This window comes from Manis javanica, chromosome 11, assembly GCF_040802235.1.
Source record: "Manis javanica isolate MJ-LG chromosome 11, MJ_LKY, whole genome shotgun sequence".
NCBI classification, from domain to species: domain Eukaryota; kingdom Metazoa; phylum Chordata; class Mammalia; order Pholidota; family Manidae; genus Manis; species Manis javanica.
In genome coordinates, this window is record NC_133166.1 from 82844290 (window position 1) to 82859138 (window position 14849).

General features: G+C 36.2%; 1 protein-coding gene across 4 annotated transcripts in view; it reads right to left on the reverse strand.

The window, feature by feature from the left end:
- RC3H1 (ring finger and CCCH-type domains 1) overlaps positions 1–14849 on the reverse strand; it is a 58470-nt gene that overhangs the window by 29230 nt on the left and 14391 nt on the right. For 3 of the 4 annotated variants that reach the window (XM_073216777.1, XM_017673682.3, XM_017673671.3), the window contains exons 6-10: positions 13413–13545; positions 9172–9290; positions 7588–7700; positions 1285–1566; positions 731–945 (exon numbers count right to left, since the gene is read on the reverse strand). In XM_073216777.1, the coding sequence (XP_073072878.1) occupies positions 731–945; positions 1285–1566; positions 7588–7700; positions 9172–9290; positions 13413–13545 (862 nt within the window). The remainder of the gene's footprint in view (positions 1–730; positions 946–1284; positions 1567–7587; positions 7701–9171; positions 9291–13412; positions 13546–14849) is intronic. The other variant, XM_017673687.3, reaches the window with a different exon arrangement.

Sequence of the window (14849 nt, forward strand, 5' to 3'; positions counted from 1 at the left end):
ACAATAATCCAAGCTTCAACACTCACACTTCTCCTGGACTCTACAGACTCTTTTCTTGGCAATCCATTTGTAAATTTCTCTTTCTATTCCCAATACCTTTAATTTGGGGCATTCTTCCACAAAATCTTTTCTGATGCTTCAAATACCCAATGATCTCCCTTGAGTCTCATGACTAATTTCTACCACACTAATATTAACCACTGCAACTGAATACTTCATTTTTAACACACACACACACAAATAGCTTTCTATTCGTTTTACTAATATTCTACACTATAAACTCTAAAAGTATGTATGCTGCATTTTTTTCATATATATTACAGGGCCCAGAAAAATACTAGGTCATACTTGAAAGGAAAAAAAATACACTGTGTTTAATTCATACCCATTGCAATATTAAGCACTTTTTTCATGCCTGAAAAAAATTTTGGTCAGGAAAATATATACTGCCTTAGTGGGCAAATTTCCATTTTCTACTTCGGTGACCTGTTATTTCCATAAATATAGGTACATATTTAATATACAACTGCTTTTGGTAGTTAGGGCAATTTGCTTTTTATAGCTTTGCTATTTCATACTATTAATTGTATCATAAAAATCTAGTTTTTTCCAAACTATTAAAAATGCATTTATTTATCTTAAGAAGGTTACTACAAATATGATCACTCTTACTTAGAACTGTTCTCATGATTCCTATGAAAAGTGAGTGACGTAAATTAAAGATTGTTACCCTGCTGATAAGGTGCTGGATCAAATGGTGGGGCAGCTCCTCGAGGATCCTGATAGTAAACATCTGCCTGTTGTGCTGGATATAACTGAGAACCTCGTGGTACCATCTGAAGTGGTTTGGTGACAGGCATAGGAGGCAGGTCTGCTGGACCCCTTGGAGGTACAGGATGTGGATTCACAGGTAAGGCAGAAATACTCTTAGGGACAGATTCTAGCCTACAGGAATAAGATTCTGCAAGTCAATTTTGAGGTCTTGAAAATACTTCTAATGTACAAATTCTATTCTAACAAATTGTCAAATGTAAAAAAATTGCCTCAATTTGGGAAATGAATTTCTTCCAATAGCCACTCCTTCTACAAAATTTGCAAACTCTGATCTTATTTCACCCATGCTAATTGTTTTTAAAAAATTATTAGCATGGAAATCAAAATAAAAAACAATGAAATAAAGTCCCCAGGGGAAAACCAAACCACACCAAACCTTGGTTATTCTTTCTTCCCGCTACTTTATATTTATAAAGAGACTTTAGATACAAGTGGGGGAAAACCACATACATGTCAGGAGGGGATCCAGGAGCACTACTGCTCAGATGATCTATCTTTCCTGGTTTCAGACTAGAATCATAGCTGGGGTCTGTCCCTCGTGGAATCAGCTGCGTTACTGTATTCCCTGCTGAAACAATTCCATTTGGCAGAGCAGGAGGTTTTCTGCTTGGCAGATCCACTGCACCTTCTTCTGGAAGGATAGTTGCTGAAGGCAGGCCCACCTCATTAAGTTGGCCCAAAGAGGCACTCAGCGGTCTTCTGGGAACCAGGCGTTTGTTCATTTTACGAAATCTATATAAAAAGCAAAGGCACATACCAAAAACAAAATTACAGAAGCAAAACCAAGAGGTAAATTGCAGTTAAGAAACAGACACAAAAGGGAAAGATTCTAAACATATTTTCTAGAAATTCTCTTTAAACACTGGCTCAAGCTATCAACTTGAGAACTTGTGTGTGTTTGTGTATTGTACAAAGTCTCAAGACACACTGATTATGTATAAAATTCCTTGTAAAAAGTATTACAATCCATGCTAACATTTTTACTGTAACTTACTTTTTTATTCAAGTTCCTATTACTAAAACTTAAAGGAAGCAAGAACAGAAAATATTTAGAAGACAGTTTCTGAAGTACTTTTACTTTAGCTTCCCCTCAAAGACCTTGGGATACAGTGAACCTGTATTATAAATTAAGAATAAAACAAAGAGCAAGTGTGCATTTAGAAAAATTTAACATTTATTCCATTAAAAATTTTAAATAATTAAGAATAGCAATTTGTATCAGATCTGACTCAGAGATGGTGATGTTTTGTATGCCCCCAATAAGTGAAATTATTTTAGAAGCAGATTAATGGGAAAAATATAAATAATACCTAAGTTTAAACAGATGCTGTGGTATAAAAGGCATGTAGATGCTAAATCTAATCACAAGAAAAAAACTTAAACCATCAGACTCTAGCATCCTTTTACCTCAACAGTGAAAGCAAATAAATCTATATTCAACTATTGCATTTAACAAAATAATTTCAAAGACAAACCATAAGAGCAATTCTATTTTCGCAAATGTTTCCTATATTTGACTCATTTCACTGACTTTTCTGGGGGCCAAAAACCCAAGTCTTTCACAGGTATCCACTGTTAACAGTTTGGCACATAATAATACAGGTTTTCTTCCTCCATGTACTGGCTTAATATTCATAGGTATGTAAGATTATGATGTACAGAAATAAGGTCATATATGACTGCTTAGCTATTTTTTCTTCCACTTCATAATCTTCGATGTTCTTTTATGTCAACATTTTAGATGGTTCCTAATTTTTTGCTTTTAAAACAATGCAGTAACAAATAATTATGTACCTGTACTTGCACCCTAGTAAATGGTAACCAGAAGCAGAACTGCTAAGTCTAATGTATACACATTACAAGTTGTCATGAATTTCCAAAACTATTACAACTCCTGATAAATATATTTTCAGTATCTCATCAAACACTAGGTAGTATGAGTCTTTATTAATTTTAGTTCAAAATGAAGTTTTGTTTTAAGTTCATTTCTTTAACAATTATGAAGTTGAACACAGTTTCACATGTTTACTGGCTATTAGTAATTCTGTGAATTGCCTATTTATGTTCATAATGCATATACCCTGGTTCTTCTCTTTCTTACAGATTTGTAGAAGCTCACTTTATATTTGGGATATTAGCCCTCTGTGTGTCATTTCCCCATCAATCTTCTTTTTAAAATTGTGGTATCTGGTTCCTATCTTTTTTTTGTTGTTGTTATTATACTTTTTAATCACATCCTCTTTAATCATGGATTATTTAAATGTGTGTTTAGTTTTCAAGTGTTGGCAGATTTTCTCATTATCTTTGTTACTTGTTTCTAGTTTAATTCCATTGTATTTAGAGAACATGCTCTGTACAATTTCAATTCTTTTAAATTTGTCAAAGTTTGTTTTAAGGCCCATGATAGGGTCTCTTCTGGTCAGTTCCTGCAGGCACTGGGAAGCACGTACACGCTGCTCTTGTTTGTGGAATGTTGTATGAATGTTGATTAGACCCTGTTGGTTGAATACTTCTATACCCTGTGTTGATTTTGTCTAGTTCTATCAGCTGCTTAGGGGGGAATTCTGAAGTCTCCAACAAAAGCTGTGGATTTTTAAAATTCTTTCAGTTCTATCAGTTTTTGTTTCACATATTTTGCAGTTTTTGTGGGTTTTTTTGGTGTATAAACATTTAGGATTGCTATTTTTTTTTTTCTTGGTGGATTTGATCTTTTATCATTGTATGATGCCCCTCTGTCTCTGGTAACTTTCTTTGCTTCCAAAGTCTGCTTTTCCTGATAGTAATAGAGCTAGCTAGTCCTGTTTTCTTCTAATTAACAGTTTCATGACGCATCTTTTCCATTCTTTCATTTTCAGCCTGCCTATATCATTATTTTTGAAGTGAATTCGTTGCAGACTGTAATGTTTATTATGTTTTTAAATCTGCTCATGATTTCTGTCTTATAATTGATGCATTTAGGCCATTTACTCATAGTGCAGTTATTGATATGTTAGGGCTTCATTCTGCCATTTTATTTTTTTAGCTTTTGTTTCCATGTCTGTTTTCATTTTCCTGTGTCTTTTGGGCTATTTCAGCATTCTTCAGAGTTCAGTTTTGATTTATCTGTAGTATTTTTGAGGATATCTCTTTGTATAGCATTTTCAGTGGCTGCCCTAGGTATTACATTTGACCAGTTTATGTACACTACCCCTCTTTACATTTCTTTACCCTCCACTGTTTGTAACTGTCTTAAACATTCCTCCATGTACATTTGGACCTCATCAGATAGTTATAATTTTTGTTTCAATTGCAAATGTAATTTAGAAAACTCAAAAGGGGAAAGGAAATCTATTGTATTTACCCACACTTTTGCTTACCTTGTTCTTTCTTCTTTCCTGACATTCCAAGGTTTCTTCTTTGTTTCCTTTCTGTTCAGAGAATGTCCTTTAGTCACTCTTTTAGGGTAGGTCTGCTAGCTACCAATTCTCAATTCTCTTACTTTCCCATTAATATATTTTGATTTTCCCTTCAGTCCTGAAGGCTACCTTCGCTGGGTATAGGATTCTGGGTTGGTACTTCTTTTCTTCCAGCTTTTGGGATGGAGGTCTAGGCTCCTCCCTCAGCCTTTGCTGGTGGGGGTAGGAGTGGGCCACAGCTTTCTTTGTGCCTTTACTTTTTGGTGTTTGGCTGGTGTTTGGTTATTGTCTAAAAGTTTCCCGTCTTGCTGGCTGCCCCTTTCCTGGTCCTGTGGCCAGAGAGAGTAGGCTTTTGTTGGCAACTCTTGGTGTTTCTGGGTTGCCAGAATCTTCAGCGCCAAGTCTGGGATGTGAGGCAGAAAGAAAAACCAGGAAACTCATTGCCCTGTTGGTCCTTGGGTCCCAAGGTTCCTAGCCAGCCAGGCTGCTTCTCTCCACTTGCAGTATGATGTCCCTCTGTCTCTGGTAACTTTCTTTGCTTCCAAAGTCTGCTTTTCCTGATAGTAATAGAGCTAGCTAGTCCTGTTTTCTTCTAATTATATACAGTTGGTTTTATATACAGCGGCAGAATTTTTTTGTACTTAGCAGGAGGAATAGGCGAAACATGTCTCCTCCATCCTTCTGGGAGTGGAAGTCTTTTCATTTCTTTGTGATGTAAATAAGTGATGGTGCTCTGACAGCTATAAGCAATGTGCACATTAATATTACTATGCTTGCAAGATCTAAATGTGTTCCTCTGAGACAAATTTACGGGTGAGCATGTAGGTGGGAAATCACTGCCATGCTGAGGTGAATATGGTGCCATAGAGGAGTTCATGCTACTGGTTGTCCATATATAATGAGGTAGAAAAGAATCATTGAAAGGTGACAAGGAGGGAAATTTCACCAAAAATTCCTTGCGCTTCATGAAAATCCCTGTGTCCTGAGTGGATGAATGAAGCTCCAATGCCCCATATCCCTCTGCAAACTGTGTTCCAATCCACAGTTGCATGTGTTGCCTCTCCTTCCATGTACAATGACGTGACTACAGGACCCCATGGCCGGGGTGGTCACATCTGGACTATTCGCTGCACCACTAGCTGGCTGGCTACGAGGGCATGTGGTTCAAGTACGAAGTCCTGGCCATGGAGCAGCAGGCCGGCCCACCGAGGCGGCCCCCTTCCAGGCAGGGCAGAGAAGTGCGGCGCCCCGCGGGCCTGTGGGCTCAGGCCGGCCACACGCCGGGTGCCGAGCTCCACCTGCCGAGCTCCACCTGCGCTCCCGGCGCCGGACCTGGTTCCTATCTTAGTTCCTAATTTTTATGTAATCAAACCTATCAGTCTTCTCCCTTATAGATGCTGGGTTCTCATTATTAAACAACTCTTTTCCTGCTGTAAGATTATATAAACAATCTCTAAGTACTCTATGGTTTCCTTCTTAGATATTTAAATCTGATACATTTGTAATTCGTTTTGGTGTAAAGGTAAGAACACAGCTTTCCATTTTTCCAATGGATAGTTGTTTCATCATCATGTTTGTTACCAATGTAAAATGCCACCTTTAGTATATATATGCTAAGTTCCTATACATACCTGGAATTCTCTTAGCATTTTCTGTTGTGCTCCACTGATCTATTTCTAGGCTAATACCACAGCCTTTATGTTCACTTTAGCTCATAACACAGGTTAATAGTAGTCTAGTACCTGCTGAAGACTTTTTTCAGAATTTTCCTGGCTATTTGCACATATTTATTCTTCCAAATGAATGACTATATTAGGTTCTAACAATCATCATATTATGATTCTACTTGGGATTTCACTCAGTTTACTGTTTAAGAGAAAATAAAACCTCTAAAATGCCAAGTCTTATCCAAGAACATAGTATTTCTTCATTTATTTAATTATTTCTTTATGTTCCTAGGTAGTTTACTAATTCAATTCATATAGGTCCTCAATATTCCTTATTAACTTATTATTTGTTATGTATCTTTTTTGTTGCTGCTGTGAAAGGGATTTTTAATTTCACTATTTTTAAACAGGTCATGTTTCTCTTTTAAGTTTATTCAAGAGCAATTTATATTTACGAGCTATTTTTTTTCTTTTGCCACCTCATTAAATTCTCGTTTCTTTTGTTTCTGAAAGTTCTCTTTAGTTTTTCTATGTAATGATTTTATGGGTATTTTATTCTCTTGTTTACATACATTAGGTACATCTAGAATGTTAAATAATAGTCTTACTAGAAGAAAATTTTGCCTTATTGGACTTTAGTGAGACTGAATCTAATATTTTATTGATTAAACATCTTGTTATCATGCTCACTTTTGAGATATAATTGTCATGATGAGAGTGTTTCTATAGCATTTTTGCTCTGTCAAGTGACTCTGATCTATTATGGACACTATTTTATTCAAATACCTTCTGGCAACTTTGGAGCTGATCCCATGGCATTTCTTCTCCAATCTACAGTAATTATACCATGCTGCCTTTACACTTAGTCATGAATGTATTTTCTTTTTATTACTTCATTTAATTTATTTACTTAATTTAATTGTGTTATTATTTTTTACTTTCCTCTATAACCTAGCAAATGGGGTATTCACCCATAAATTTTTAGTACTCTTAGCATTTCATTTTTTACACTTAGATCTCTGAACCATCTGGAATTCATTCTTACACGTGATGCAAGTTATAGATGTAGTTTTATCATGGTTTCTATTTTAATGTATTATTGAATTCTAAGTTTAATATTTGGAATTTTAAAAATATTAATATGTGAGATGGATTTGTACTTTACTAGCTATCTTTGTCAAATTTAGTGTGAGTGTTACACTGGCTTTATAAAAAAGTTAAGAGGTTTTTCTTTCTTTCTACCATGTGCTGGGGAATTTACCATTCCTGGAACTATCTGGTTCTTAACATTTGAAAGATCTGTAAAATTTAGCCAGGCAATGAAATAATTTCTTGAACAGAGCAAAACGCAAATGTTTCCATCAGAAATGCATTATTCAATTTGTTAAAACCAGTCAGTTAAAACTGATGAAAATTCTTAGAATTTTATGTTTTACTGGTAGTGAAAATGGCTCACTTCTAGATTTAGGTAATTATAAACAGTTTCCTGTTTGTAGGCACAATGTAATGAAAGCTGAGGAAACTACTTCAGTTTTTCTTTTAAAACTCTGTATTACTTTCTCAATACTTCATTCCCTAAAGAGAATATAACTACTCTATTCTTTTCAATGACACAAATCATTCTGCTTAATAATTCTACTTATTCTGTCACAAGTTGTTAGAAGGCAGAGTCTAATGATGCTCATACTTACTTTTCCAGTTCCTCCTGTGAGTGTGCAAATGTACAGCTGGCTCCACGAGGACATCCTCCTCTCTGCTTCATATCTCGACACATGTATGTTTTGTATTTGCTATGCTGTGGAGGCTAAGGCCAAAATTAAAATATTAGATATTTTTTAAAAAAGATGTAAATTTTGTTTTGCCATTTTAGGATTTTGACGATCCAGATTAGTAACTAAGACTAATTCACATGCTTATCTAGACTGCTGAGGCTGAAAGTACTGGGAGGTCATTTGGTCTTAAGTCTCAGAGAACCCCAAAATAAATACAAATGAAAAAGATTATGGTTTTGATTTTTCCAATATATGTTGGTATTAATTCTTACACATGTGGCACCACAAATTCATAATTAAATCTCCTGAGGGCTCTATGATCTTCTTTCCCGATTTTATAATGGACGAATCATTGGAGTTTAGGACTTCTGATATATTTAAACTGACTTCTCTAATATTTGTTTTGGACAAAATTCAGTATGGCTATACTTACGTTTCCTTATAACACACCACAAATCTGCAACAGGCCCCTAAAGCTGAAGAATATTCTGTAACCAATTATTGACATGCAGAAGAATATCAAGGACTTAAAATATCTCCGAAGATACAAATGAAACTTATTTACAACTCAGGGATGAGGCAGGAGGACGGATTTGGAAGTTAATGAAGTATCAAGCATAGCACTAAGCTAAATGAAACATATTTTATCACTTAATGGTAGAATTTAAAGGTTAATCTTATTATTTTTATTACATTCTTCATATCTAATAGAATGAGTTAAAAACAGGTTTTTAATTTATTTCTTCATCACAAAATAAAGCTCTGATCTATGCTTAGATTGATGAGGAAAATCATATCCACATTATTCTACTTAACAGGCCATTTGCAGCATTTTCTGTCTCGCAAAGAAAAAAGGAATATTGAACAATCTCTTGTTAATATTTACTGGAGTCAGATAAATTGATAACAAAGTTTTAATTTCTCAAGTTTATTACTGCAAAATTAAACATCTAATGAATTTAACATAAATCCTGAGGGCACAATAAAATTACTGGGAGAAAAATTAAGAACTCTAGTCACAACATAAGGTACTATATTTTACTGCCACATATTTCATTTAAAATATTTGAAGAAAACTGTCCAAATGGAGTGGCATACATTATGAAGGGAAATGTTAAAACACTAACACAGAAAAACCATTTATAAATATCGAACAGTGAAAATAGCATTAGCACTAAAAAGTGTACCTACTGTCAAACAAAAGTAATTGAACCAAAGAGAATATATTTAAATGGAATAACCTTCAGCAAAGAATCAAATGCTGGTATATTCAATGTGAAAAGCAACTCCAGCACAACATTAGAGCAATGAGGATTATTTAGTTCCAATGTTGTCAGATAAAACTACTAGGTAATGCAGTAAGCTGGCTGCTAACCATGCTAAAGTAGTTTATAGTTTCTATAGTCAGAGTCTCAAAATATTCATGTCATCTTCTTAGCTTTGTTTGTACCTAAAGGACACCCACACTGTCATTTACTTCTAAGTTTCAAATTTCTCCCTTACCTGCTGCTGATCTGCTCCTTTTTTGCTGTGATTCTGGATATAATCAACGAGCCCGTGTACCACTGTGCGCACAGCAACAAGCCCATTTTCCAGCTGTTCCCAAGTAGGAGGAGGAGCATCTACATAACAAATAAAAACAATTCTAACTATGTTATTCAAAGTTTTGCCAATATTAAATCAATAGAGGAATTAGTGTCAGCACTTCAATGAAATAAAGTTAAGCTTTATACAGCTTTTCAGTAATAGCTTATTCACCTAAACATCATCCTAAAGGAATGGATGTATTCATCTAAAGCTGGGGATGCAAACTAAAATTACTGGGACAGAGATGGTAACATAAAGGAACTAAGTAGGCCTGACAGTAAATGGCAACCTCCATTAGACCTTTAGGATTGGAAATGACAATAGAGTACAATAGGGACTGCACTGAACTGGAGAGTGTATGCTACAATTCTAAGGTTGTGGTTACTATTCAACTTTAGCTGACTGCTGGTCTACAAAGATGCAAGGCTGGCACTGCCAAATATACCACTGTTTTTTAAAGAAAGCTGAAATTTGAGATTTTTATGTAAAATTATCCAGTTTTTAAGTGTTAGTACCTAAATAGTTTAGACTATTGTACAGACCAACATTGTGTTGCCCAAACAAAACTGTGGACTGCCTACAATCAGCCAATTTGTAATGTCTATTTTGAAATTCTGTGTAAGTCAAGTATTAAAATTGGAAAATGTTTAAAAACTTTAATGAAAGAGCTATTATATAAAGCAGTTTGCTATACATCCTTTTCATTTAATAAGTATTTGTCCAGTGCGAGCACTGTAATTTAATAAAGGAAAAATTAACCATAAGCCTAAATATGAATTCTCTTTAAAGAAATATAAAAAGAAGTGAGGACACAGATACAAAGATGACTTCCTACTGGATAGAGATACTCTTCCTACGTGTCTGGATTTAAACAAGGCTTGGAGGGACACATGGCACTTCAAAAGGACAAAAGGATAAACACTTCAAGTAGAGAAAGTAAAAAGAACAGACATATAAAAAACTATTTTTTGGAATACCTAAGTTCCAGGTATTGTTCTAGTTGCTGGGAAACAGCAGCAATTAAAACAAAAATCTGTGTTATTTTCAAGGAGAGGAGCCAGACAGGAAATAAGATAAATAACAACAAAAAAAGTATTCAGGTAGATGAGTTGATTGAGCAAGGAAGGCAAGTGGGACAGGTATTTGTAAATGTTAGGGTAGCCTAAGAAAGCCTCCTTGAGAAGGTTATGTTCTATGGAAGACCTGAAAGAAGGGTCTGAGTGTGCCTTGTGACTTAGGAGAAAAGCATTCTAGAAGAAGTGAGAATATGTGTGAAGGCCACAATGCGGGACTATGCCCAGAATATTCTACAGAAAGGAAAACATTAGGTAGAAAAGAGTAGGAGACAAGGTTGGAGAGAGGTAAAGGAAGACCAGATAAACATAAGGCTGGCTGGTCATGGAAAAGACTTTGGCTTTTACTGAGGGATGGAAAGTGCCAGAGAATTCTGAGCAGGAGTAACAGGATCACCCTGTCTCCTATGCTAAAAACAGACAAGACGAGTGGAGGCTATTCAATAATCCATGAAGAGAGATGAGGGTGGTGGTACTGAAGGTGGTAACTAGATAAATTCTGGATATGTTTTAAAGGCAGAGCAACAGGATAGGCTGAAGGGTCAGATGTACCTTACGAAGAGAAAGAAAGGTTTAGGATTATCTCCAAGGTGTTTGGACTGAGGAAATGGAAGGATGGAGCTGTTATTAACAGGAATTGGGGTGGAGGGTGAAGGGATTTGGAACTCACTTGTGAGCAGATTAAGTTTGAGGTTCTTATTAGATATTCAAGCAGAGTTAATGGACACTAAGCAGGCAGGGGGATGTAGAGAACTCAGGGAGAAGGCCGGGGTTGGATACAGAGTTTCACAAATGATAAAACATCAACTGTGACACCACCATTTTATGTGCCACCAAAATATAAAAAAGATCAAATTAAATTATCACATCCGTGACTGCTCAAATGCATCCCAATTTCAGAAATAAGATCTGAAAAAAGAACTGATGAAATATTATAAATTTGTGAGTTACATAAATATTTAAAGTCTCAAAACTAGATGAGGTTATCTAGGGAATGGGTTGAGAAGAGATACTAAGGATTAAACCTGGGAACACTGTAAAGGTAGAGGTTATGGAGATGAGGAGAAATCAGCAAAAGGGGCTGAGAAGGAGAGTTCAATAAAGAAGGAAGGAAACTAGGAATGTGGTGACCTGGGAGCCAAGTGAAAACAGTGTTATAAGGAGTAGAGAGAAAACAACAATGTTAAATGCTGCTAATGGGTCAAATACAGTAGAACCAAGAATTGACCTTTGGAATGAGCTACATGGAAGTCACTTGTGATCTTGAAAAAAGCGGTTTTGATTAATATGTCTGATTGGAGTGAGTTTGAGTGCTATGAAAGAGAAACAGAGGAGCAGGGAGATGGCAAATGGTGTCAAAAGTGGGTTATGATGGCACGAATAATAGTATGTTTGTATCTTGATAGAAATTGTCTAGTAAAGAAGGAAAAGTGACGATAAAGAACCACAGGCCACTGGAGGAATATACCTGATAAGATGATACCAGTACATAAGAGAGGGTGGTTTTAGCTGGTAGTTTCTCCATTGTTACACGAGAGAATATATTGGCACAGATGCAGCAGAGAAGTTGGTAGTTGATGAGGCTGGTAAGCTTGTGGACATTCTAACTGCTCAGAATGACCAAGCACAGAAGTAAAAGAAAAAAAAAATCATTGTGTTCTAGAAATAGATATGATCTGCTTTGAAGGAATCTGGTAAGTCTATAAAGGTAGGCTGAAAAAAAGTAGAGGGTTCTCAAAGACCTAGCCAATATTCTACAAGCGACAGAGTATCATCGAAAGTTTGAGCATAGAAATAAGATCAGAGATGTGATGTGTTTTGCAAAAGTAACAAGACTGGAAGAATGAAAAGAGAAGAGTAAAATGGAAGGCACTTAGTGTCAGGAAAAGGAATGGGGCCCTCACAAGCAATGTTAATAGGCATAGGATAGAAGGATATTGTGAAAGAAGAACACATAGACCCTGTTGTCTGAAATGGTATGTGGAGCAAGTGAAAGGAAAAGATATGAGCTAAGATAAAAGACTCAGGTTTTAAACTTTCATACCTCAGAGAATGAGGTCATTTACAGAAAGCGATCACAGAAGGAAGAGCAGGTTATCAGGTGAAGATGAGTTTGCTTTGCAACACACCGAGGAGAAGACAGGGAATCTCACAAAGCATTTGGGAAAGTGGGTCTGGGGTCATGAAGGGATAAGAGTGATAGAGATATTTGAGAGTCTATTCTCTATAAAGAGTTAACACCTGATCCTGGGAATGAATGACAGTCATCAACAGAGAGGTGCAGAGTAAACAAAATTCCAAGAACAGAACCAGCCTACTCCTTAGTGGGGAGGACAGGAAAGAGTTGTCAAAATAAAAGACTGAAGCAGCATTTAGACAGGTCAGAAGAGAATCATGCAACTACAGCTTGCATTCTGTGCTGAAGGTATCAACGAAGCTTCTCTTACCAAGGAAGTGGTCAACAATATTCTCAAATGCTGACGACAAATCACCTAATTCAAGGACTGAGAAGACGACTTTGGAAACTGGGAAATTACTAGCCAATGTTAAGAGAGTTTGAGTTCAGTGTAGGAATAAACACAGGGAGCAATAGGCTATAAGCTAAAACATTTCAGATGTAAGTCCTAGGTGAAAATCTAGGTTATTTTCACAAAAGATTGGGTGATTTTCAGGTCAAGCAGCAGCAGAAAAAGGGTTGACAAAGTACAGATATGCAAGGGAGAATACCTAATGGAACAAAATAAAAATATGGAAAAAATTGGACCAAGAAAATACAAGAAAAGACATACAATATAGAAAGAATGAGAAAACTTGAAAACAGATGAGAACAGTAAAATACAGCACATAGAAAGATGCCAGAGAACTGTTTTCCTGGCAAAATGAGCAGTTCATAAAAAGTATTAAGTATTTGTTAAGTAATAGAGAGAGAGACAAGACAGGGGCCAAAAACTTAAATACTGTAGAAAAGATTTGGAATAACTACTCTGGGCAATTCTAGAAGAATATAACAGAAGATAATTAAAAGACCCATTGAGTAGCACTGAGGTACACATAGGACAGTCCATTAATTTCCACTGGGTTTACCTGGACTAGGGTCAATGTTTGCTAGTAACTCCAAATGGGGTCTTAGTCGGTTCAAGTTTGCTGGATCTCCAGTCCGCTGGAGAGCAATTGTTAGTTCCTGAACACTTTGCGCAAAAGAGGCTGGGGTCTGCAACTTAAAAAAGATAAACATTAACTTTCCCAAGGGCCAGATAACCCTTTTAAAATAAGATTATTTACAAAATCACAATCATTTTTATAATTTATGAAATTTAATTTTAAGGCTCCCACACATCCCACACTTTATCCAGACTGGATTATCTGCTATGCAAACAAACCCTGCAATTCTCTGCATCCACACCTTGGCATATTATATACTCTCCTTCCCTCTACAGTCACATTCTTCTAATGTGAGAGACCTTTCTGAATTCCTCAATATGGAAGTACTTTTCCATGTTATGTTCTTACAGCACTATGTTAGTTTAGCTCTTGGGGTCCTTTCAAATAACTGAAATTACTCAATCTGAAGTTCATCTGTTATATGGACTAAATAATTTCAAAAGTTCACTGCAGCTCAAAAAATTTCTATAATGCTTTGGGATTCTTGGAAGGTTGTGTATTTTCCTAAGGCTTAATGATACACATTCCTGCATTAACTCCCCTAAGTTGGCCATACATACAACTTTTCCTTTTTTTTTTTGTTATCATTAATCTACAATTACATGAGGAACATTATGTTTACTAGACTCCCCCCATCACCAAGTCCCCCCCACATACCCCATTACAGTCACTGTCCATCAGTCTAGTAACATGCTACAGAATCACTACTTGTCTCCTGTGTTGTACAGCCCTCCCCGTGCCTCCCCCTACATTATACATGCTGCTAATTGTAATGCTCCCTTTCTTCCTGCACCCGCTTCCTTTCCACACATCCTTCCCAGTCCCTTCCCTTTGCTAACTGTTAGTCCATTCTTGGGTTCTGTGATTCTGCTGCTGTTTTGTTCCTTCAGTTTTTTCTTTGTTCTTATACTACACATATGAGTGAAGTCATTTGGTACTTCTCTTTCTCCTCCTGGCTCATTTCACTGAGCAAAATACTCTCTAGTTCCATCCATGTGGTTGCAAATGGTAGGATTTGTTTTCTTCTTATGGCTGAATAATATTCCATTGTGTATATGGACCACATCTTCTTTATCCATTCATCTACTGATGGACACTTAGGTTGCTTCCATTTCTTGGCTATTGTAAACAGTGCTGCAATAAACATAGGGGTGCATCTGTCACTTTCAAACTGGGCTCTTGCATTCTTAGGGTAAATTCCTAGGAGTGGAATTCCTGGAGCAAATGCTATTTCTATTTTGAGTTTTTTGGGGAACCTCCATGCTGCTTTCCACAATGGTTGAAGTAGTTTACATTCCCACCAGCAGTGTAGGAGGGTTCCTCTTCCTCCACAACCTCGCCAACATTTGTTGTTTGTCT